Source organism: Mesocricetus auratus, unplaced genomic scaffold (genome assembly GCF_017639785.1).
Source record: "Mesocricetus auratus isolate SY011 unplaced genomic scaffold, BCM_Maur_2.0 Super-Scaffold_100009, whole genome shotgun sequence".
NCBI classification, from domain to species: Eukaryota; Metazoa; Chordata; class Mammalia; order Rodentia; family Cricetidae; genus Mesocricetus; species Mesocricetus auratus.
In genome coordinates, this window is record NW_024429193.1 from 63,622,999 (window position 1) to 63,631,585 (window position 8,587).

Genomic DNA, 8,587 nt, shown 5'->3' on the forward strand with positions numbered 1-8,587 from the left:
TGATCACAGTCCTTGCTTAGATGCTTTCCCGATAGGAAAGAAAACCTGTCTCACTCACTCTCCTCTTTGTTACAGCTGTGATTTTCCTGTATTTCTGACACTGGGCCTTGTATAATAATTTTCTGTGAATCTCTGTCTTACTGCATTCTGGCCTTGAGGGAAAGGGCTGTTGCTGTGGATGATATTCTCCATGCAGTATGGACTGATAGCTTTACGTCTTCATTCCCAGCTCCTCCTGTATTTACTTAACGACTTTACAATGAGAGTGCTGGGTGTGCATTAATGTTTTTTGAGACTTAATGGCCATCTTAGTGTGGTAGCAAATAAGTGGTGAGAGTGAAAAGAAACTGACTGGTAGAGATGAGAGATGAAAATTATGTTTAGATAAGCAGAAAAGTTCATTTTGGCCATTTATTATTTGTTTCTAAAGATTTCTGTGGAAAGCACTCAGAAACTTAGAGAACAAATAGAGTTTAATTTTTTTTTTAGTCAGTGTCTCATTCTGTTTTTCCTAGTGGCCTGAAAATTACTATTAGGCTAAACTGGCCTAGAATTTGCTAAGATCTTCCTGTCTCAGCTTTCTGAGTGTTGTGATTACAAGGACAAACGGCCATGTTCAATTTCATAAAGATACTTTGGAAGATAAGAAATGAGGTCTTCTAAAATTTTTCGTTTATTTTTATATGTATGAGTATTTTTCCTGTATATACTATGCACATCACAAGGGTCAGAAAAGAGTTTCAGGTCCTTTGGAATTCAAGTTATAGATAGTTATGGGTAAACAGACATATCTTTCCTACCCACCAGTTCCCAAATAATGATTTAGAGTCTTATATTAATTACAAAGCTAGGTCGATAGCTCAGGCTTATTGCTAACTAGCTCTTACATTTAAATTAACCCATTTCTCTCAATCTATGTTTGCCACGCAGCTTGTGGCTTTGCCTGTCCTCTAGCATGACTTGTTATCCCAGCAGCTGGCTGGCATCTTCTCTCTCAGCCCTTCTTCCTGCCAGTATCCGCTTAGTCTGATTTTTTTTTTACTAACTTTATCCTGTTCAGCTATTGGCCAGTCAACTTGTTTATTAAACCAATCACAGCCACAAATCTTCACCGTGTACAAAGGGATTAGTTATTCCACCACAGTTATGGGCCAACACATGGGTATAGGAACCAAACCCCCAAACTCTACAAGAATAGCAAGTGCTTAGCTGCTGGACTATCTCTTCAATCTTAAGAAATGAAGATTTATTCATAGAAAATGTCCATAAATGAAGGCCATATTTCCATATTGAAGAAAGGAGAAAACCATCAATATCATTGCTCACCAATCATTTATTGAGGTTTTAATATAATTTCATGTTCTACACATGGTCTTTGTTGAAAAGGTTTTCAGAATTGGTAGTTTGGGTTACCAGGGATCTTCAAACAGATGAAATATATTTTCTGTCTATGTGATGGATTGGTCTGGTCAGCTCTCACGATCCATCAATAGGACCTGAGACTTCAGAGATGTTAGTATCAGAGAAGCTCTCTGTGATCTCTATCTCTCTCCTAGAGGCTTCTCAGTGTGCTTTCCAAAGTCTAGACTATGAAGCTTGTGGTTACTGATATTTTGCCCACAGCAGCCAAAGATCACCAAAGTCCAAAATCCATTTTTTCAAATGTAGTATAAGTCTTCATTGTACCTTTTCCTGTTTCTAAACTTTAGGGAGAATGTTCTGCTATTCAATGATTCAATTAAGCATCACCTAAACTGAACACAAACTAGGAATGATTCAAATCCACAAAGTGATCAAAGTAGAGATTGATTAGTTCACCCAATTTACTCCACCCAACCAAATAACTCTAGAATTGCTACTCAAGGAATGGAAATTTCAAAAAATGAGTACTAGACTAGTCTTCAAAAGCATTCTCATAGGTAGATTAAAAAAGAGAAGGATGACATACAACTTCAACCTTTTAAACAGAAGCAAAGATGAATTGACATGTAGGTTTCTTCATTACCTCTGGTGCTCATGCAGACTAGTAATGATATGTGGCTTGCTCTCGTACGTAGTCATAGAGGGGGTTGGGGGAGTTAGATGTTTTGGTAGAGTGGTTTCCATATTGTTCTCTTCTTTGGGACCTCTCACCTCCATGGGTTTGATGGAAATGTCTTCCCTCGAATTCTTGGCACTGATCATCTTCATTCTTGTGGAATCTTTCTTTGTTGGGGAAGCTTCTGGATTGGTCTTGGGATCCTTGATACCTTTTACTTTCTTCATGAGTTTGTCTATCCCATTGTTGATGTTGATTTTGATGTTTGTCTTTCCTCTCATGGTTTTGTTCATCTTCATGGGTTTGTCTACCATGTCGATGATCTTGGTGTTCTTCATGAGTTTGCCTGTGTTGTCTTTTCCGGTTCTGCTTGTCTACATGGGTGTGCATATCCCTTGTCTGATGGCTTTGTTCATCTTCATGGGTTTGTATCTCATACAGACCTTCCTGATCCTCAAGACTGTGTCTATCCCAGAATTGATGATGCCCTTCCTCTTCCCAGTGGCTCTCCTCACTACTCTGTGATTGCCAGTCATACTCGTTGTGGGAGTGTGGCTCTTCTTGCTGTATCTGAGCTAAGAGTTTGTGTTGATTATCCTCTTCAGGCTTCCATGCCTGGTGGTGGGTTTGCTGTTTCCTCCTATCCTGGAATCCCTGTCTCTGGGTTTGGGTCACTTCTTCTCTTGAAGTCTGTTGACTTAGTTTTCCTGACCTTCCAGATTGTTCAACATATGAGTGTCTTCTTGTTTCATCAGTTCCTTGGAAATACCTGTTTTGCCCTTGAAGTTCAGTTTTCCCAATCTCTGACTTCCCACAGTGGTAACTCTGGCCTTCTCGGCTTGTCTGCCCCTGCTGAGGACTCTGGTCTTGTCTGCCTGTCTGACCCTGGTGGTAACTCTGACTGTCTGTCCGATGCCAATGTGAGCTCTCATCTTGACTGCCTGACTGACCTTGCTGAGAACTCTGGCCTTGACTGCCTGTCTGACCCTGGTGATAGGTCTGACTGTCTGTCCGATGCCAATGTGAACTCTGGTCTTGACTGCCCTGATGAGAACTCTGGCCTTGTCTGCCTGTGTGACCCTGGTGATAGGTCTGGCTGTCTGTCCGATGCCAACGTGAGCTCTCATCTTGACTGCCTGTGTGACCCTGCTGAGAATTCTGGCCTTGACTGCCTGTCTGACCCTGGTGGTAACTCTGACTGTCTGTCCGATGCCAATGTGAGCTCTCATCTTGACTGCCTGACTGACCTTGCTGAGAACTCTGGCCTTGACTGCCTGTCTGACCCTGGTGATAGGTCTGGCTGTCTGTCCGATGCCAACCTGAGCTCTCATCTTGACTGCCTGTGTGGCCCTGCTGAGAACTCTGGTCTTGTCTGCCTGTCTGACCCTGGTGATAGGTCTGGCTGTCTGTTCGATGCCAATGTGAATTCTGGTCTTGACTGCCCTGCTGAGAACTCTGGCCTTGTCTGCCTGTCTGACCCTGGTGATAGGTCTGGCTGTCTGTCCGATGCCAACGTGAGCTCTCATCTTGACTGCCTGTGTGACCCTGCTGAGAACTCTGGCCTTGACTGCCTGTGTGACCCTGGTGATAGGTCTGGCTGTCTGTCCGATGCCAATGTGAATTCTGGTCTTGACTGCCCTGCTGAGAACTCTGGCCTTGACTGCCTGTGTGACCCTGGTGATAGGTCTGGCTGTCTGTCCGATGCCAACGTGAGCTCTCATCTTGACTGCCTGTGTGACCCTGCTGAGAACTCTGGCCTTGACTACCTGTGTGACCCTGGTGATAGGTCTGGCTGTCTGTCCGATGCCAACGTGAGCTCTCATCTTGACTGCCTGTCTGACCCTGCTGAGAACTCTGGCCTTGACTGCCTTTCTGACCATGGTAAGATCTCTGGCTGGCTGTCTGACTCTGGTGAGAGCTCTGACCTTTTCTTCCTATCTGACCCTGGTAAGAACTCTGGCTATCTGTCTGACTCTGGTGAGAGCTCTGACCTTTTATTCCTATCTGACCCTGGTTGCCTTTCTGACCCTGGTAAGAACTCTGGCTATCTGTCTGACCCTGGTAAGAGCTCTGACCTTTTCTTCCTATATGACCCTGGTAAGAACTCTGGCTGTCTGTCTGACTCTGGTGAGAGCTCTGACCTTTTATTCCTATCTGACCCTGGTAAGAACTCTGGCTGGCTGTCTGACCCTGGTAAGAGCTCTGACCTTTTCTTCCTGCCTGACCCTGGTGAGAACTTTGGCCTTGTCCACCTTTCTGACCAAAATGAAAATTCTGGCCTTTGTTCTTTGTCTGACCATAATGAGAACTCTGACCTTGTCCATCTGTCTGACCATATTGGAAACCCTTCTGGCCTTGCTTATCCATTTGGCCATAATGGAAACTCTGGCCTTGTCCATCTGTTTGACCATGTTGAAAACTATGCCCTTGTTTGTCTTTCTGGCCATAATGAGAATTCTGGACCTGTATGTCTGTCTGACTGTTGCTTGATTTCTGATGAAGGCTTCCATGTTGTTCATAAGAATCAGGTTGTTTTTGACTGGTTTTACTAGAATAAGAATCTTGTCGGAATCTTCCAGACTGGCTATGGCTGCTTTGTTGTCTAAATGTTTTTGACTGGCCATAAGAAACCTGAGCTGGGTCCTCAGAATGATTTAAGGCAAAGATATATCCTTGGCTTTTGGGCTTGTCATTGTTAGATTTATAACTCAGGCTTTGACCAGAGCTAGACTGTTGATCGTCTGTCTCAGACTGATCAGAGCTATAATCTGTGTCTTGTCTCTCAAAACAACCATGGTGGGAGTCCTGATGGAATCCCTCTGACTGACCATGGTTGTCCCTATTTTGTCTCTCTGACTGACTATAGTGAGAGCCTGTATCATGTCTCTCAGAGTGACCATGGGAGTCCTTATCTTGTCTCTGAGAATGACCATGTTGGACATCCTGATTCTGTCCCTCAGAGGGGCTGTGGTGAGAGCTCTGCCTATCTTTTCTGCCTGTGTTTTCTGAAAACGTGTGGCTCTGTATCCCTTTCTGACCACATTCTTTCTGGGAGGAAGTTCCAGCTCCACACACCTTACTGTCTAGCTTATGGTGACAGGCTTGGACCAGTTGGAACACCAACAAGAGGTATTCCTGAAAATCAACATATCCATTTCTGTCTCGGTCCAAGTGTTCCAGAATGATTTCCACGGTGTCTGGGTCATTTGGTCTCTGTAACAAGAAAGAAAAAGGAAATGTTCTTTTATGGATGTTGGATTGAATATATGTCTTAATGCCCCAGTCTACTCTCAAACAGGCTTCCCCCCCCTTTTTTTTTTGAGAAACCATTCATGTAAAGAGGTTTGGTTCTGGTTCTGGTCCTGGTCTTTGATCAGCTTGTTTTCTAAACCTCATACTTTGATGAACCAATTCAGGTATGACTACAGGGAACAGACAACTGTATTAACAATTAATTTGAGTCATTTGAGAAAGTCATTATCTTTTACATGGTATAGCCCACATGTTTATATACATCTTTCTTACTACACCGTGGCATTCTCAAAGGAAAAGGAGTTAGTTTTATTCATGTTTGTATCCTTAGTAACTAGGATTATGCCAGTATGGAGCAGGTACTCAATGAATCCTTAGTGAACTAATGAGTAAATACATGAGAAGGTGTATGCACCGGATTACATATAGAAAATATGAATGGCAAATTTAAAAAATTATTCCCCACTACTTTGATGTTGTTCTGTGTTTTGTTCATGTACAAATAAGGAGATGTGTGTGTGTGTGTAAAAACTAATGAGGAGCTATCTGAATTAGAAGGTGCTTACCAGTACATTTGGGAATGACCAAATAAAACATAAATATTAGTAAGATACCCTGGATGCAGGCATCAGACTTATACATTCCACTCCACAGGATCAAGAATCTGTGTATCTTACCCGAAGGATGTTTCCAAACTCAGTGAGAAGCAGCTGCTTCAACTCCTCCTTGCTCAGGAAAGTGTGCTCCCCGTGGTGTTCAGCATATTTCTGGAATACCTTACTCACATTGAGTATGCTGTTAAGAAGTTTAGGCATTCTGGCAATACAGGTGAATCTTTGAAAAAGAAGAAGAAAAGAAAGGAGATTTTGTTTATGTTTTGGATGAAGACCTAGAGTCAGCATTTCAAGAGAATGGTTTCTTGGGTTTGGGAAAGACATCATAGAGTCCCTTCTTAGTCATAATTTTTTGACTAGCCATTATGTGACCAACACTCAGGCTCCAAATTTCATATACAATCATGACAGTGATTCAAAACAGTTTTTCTTTTCTAGAAAAAGGCAAATTCTTCAAAAATTAGACACATGTAATAGATAATTTACATGCCTTACTCTCCACTCTGGGTGGGAGCTGCTTGGCTGAGACTCTCATGTAAGAACAAAAATGAAGAAAGGTTAGCCCAAAGAGGATGGGTAAGCATAGTAGTGTGTAATTTTTCTAGCAATGCCTGGGGAGAACAGGAAATGCATGCCATACAAGAGGTATTTATTTTCTAAAGTCTCCTTTAAGCGAGGAAGAAGGTAAAATATCTCTTTCAGTGGTCCAAGAAACCTTTCTGAGAAGTTAAATTCTAGAAAATACTTTTACCTGCTTATTAAATGGAACCAGTAAATGAAAACAAAAGTTACAGAGAAAACTAGCAATTGAACACAGTGCACATATGATAGGCAATACATAGTCAGGTCAACATTGGCTGTGTTGGGCAGTGGGTGTCTTCTGCAATCTGTATGCCAATATTCCTTCCTGTGTACAAAAATTCTTTTTTTTTTCTTTTTGGTTTTTCAAGACAGGGTTTTTCGTGTAACAGCCCTACTGGTCCTGGAACTTGTTCTGTAGGCCAGGCTGGCCTTGAACTCACAGAGATTTACCTGCCTCTGCCTCCCAAGTGCTGGTGTTAAAGGCATGTGCCACCACTGTCTGGCCATGGTACAAAATTCTAGTTACTGGCTTATAGGCTTCTGAAAATGAAATGGCAGCTGCAAATCACAGGCATACAGTGATGTCTGCTCATGTAAGTGACAAATAACAGATTGCATGGGACAAGCTGAGTCTTTTGTGACCATTCATTATAGTGAAATTGAGTATTGTTGAGTCCCTGTATTCCAAGGCCTTGACTAACTTGTACAAAAGGTGAACGAAAACTCCTCTATAGAAAACTCAGCTATCAATAGTCACGCAGACTCTCAGTTTTGGGACATGGAGGGCCCACATTTCGCAAATTTAGAGGTAGACCACTCTCTCATTCATCATATTCTAAGATAGAGCCCTGAAAAGAAGCAGAAAGGTGCCTAAGAGTGTCGCCCACAGGAAACTATCTCTGCCATCCACATTCTCAGATATTGCTACTGCTCCAGTATGTATGTCTTACCTGCTTGAGGACGAGTGAGCAGAAGATTCAGGAGCCAGGGAGGGTGTCAGAGATCTGAAAAACCATCCTATTTATAGGGGTTTTAATTATCCTACTAAGTCATCCCAGGAGACACCCATTCGGTGGTAGGGCCTGAATCATTCTGGGCTCAACCCAGCTCAGTCCAGTCAACCCAGCTAAACCTCTCCCTCTGCAAACCGTTTGGTTTATTTACTTCCCCCATTGCTCACAAACCTGTTTGTCATTGTAGTAGGTGACACTTTTCAAGTCTCAGCCCCATTTAATTAAGGGAGTATGTATGCTACATGGTGCGTGGATCTAGAAGACAGAGGTTCCTGATGAATTGTTAGTTTCCAAGGTTGATTGGGGTATTATACTGAATTATACCGAAGAAACATGGGTATATGTTCTATTACAAAATCCCACTCAAGTAGAGATCAGGGAGCCTATATATTTGTTCGGGATATAATTCTTGGAAAATATGTCCTAAACTTACATTTTGCTTTAAAAATAGTTATTCATATATTCTACTGACCTATTTTTAATGGTTATTCTTTTCTGCAGCCTAGTAGGAGAAGTAGTTGCATGATCAATTTTAGGGACATAATGGGTAGCAGGTGATGGAGGTGGAGCTGACACTGAATATTTTTGTTTTGTTTTGTTTTTTTCAAGACAGGTTTTTCTCTATGTAGCCCTGGCTGTCCTGGAACTCACTCTGTAGACCAGAATGGACTCAGAGATCCACCTGCCTCTGCCTCCCAAATTCTGGGTGGAATTAAAGTTGTGCGCCACCACCCCCACCCAACATGGCATTTGAGTCTTTAAGTCTTACTAAAAAGTTGGAGTTGGGGGACAACCTGGAAGCTTATAATGTCTGTGATATAGAGATATTGCTCGTGACCTGGGCCTCGACTTGTTTCCCATCTCTGTAACACCTGTGACACACTCCCACCGTGTCTTGGTCATAGGGATCCTTAATAAATCTTCAAGGATTAAATGAATTAATGAATTGTGGACACAATAGAGAATCTCGTGTGAGGAACAAAGGGTTTGAGATTCACCTGCGTTTCTGCTTTGTCTCACAAGTGCTGGCTGCATATAATTACACAACTGACTACATAACTGATCCCCCAATCAGTTATTTCTTTTTT

General features: G+C 42.4%; 1 protein-coding gene across 3 annotated transcripts; it reads right to left on the reverse strand.

Annotated features, from left to right (window-relative positions):
* Positions 1–1,315: 1,315 nt before the first annotated feature.
* Positions 1,316–7,480, reverse strand: Rptn (repetin). 3 transcript variants are annotated; one of them, XM_040752293.1, is made up of 4 exons: positions 7,437–7,480; positions 5,968–6,124; positions 3,805–5,251; positions 1,316–3,108 (listed from the first exon to the last, which is right to left on the reverse strand). In XM_040752293.1, the coding sequence occupies exons 2-4, from the start codon at positions 6,103–6,105 to the stop codon at positions 2,024–2,026; spliced, it is 2,670 nt and encodes an 889-aa protein (XP_040608227.1). In that variant the 5' UTR covers positions 6,106–6,124; positions 7,437–7,480; the 3' UTR covers positions 1,316–2,023. The 3 variants fall into 3 exon arrangements, with proteins under 3 accessions (XP_040608227.1, XP_040608226.1, XP_040608225.1); XM_040752292.1 differs by having other exon boundaries at positions 1,316–3,702; XM_040752291.1 differs by having other exon boundaries at positions 1,316–5,251.
* Positions 7,481–8,587: the final 1,107 nt, after the last annotated feature.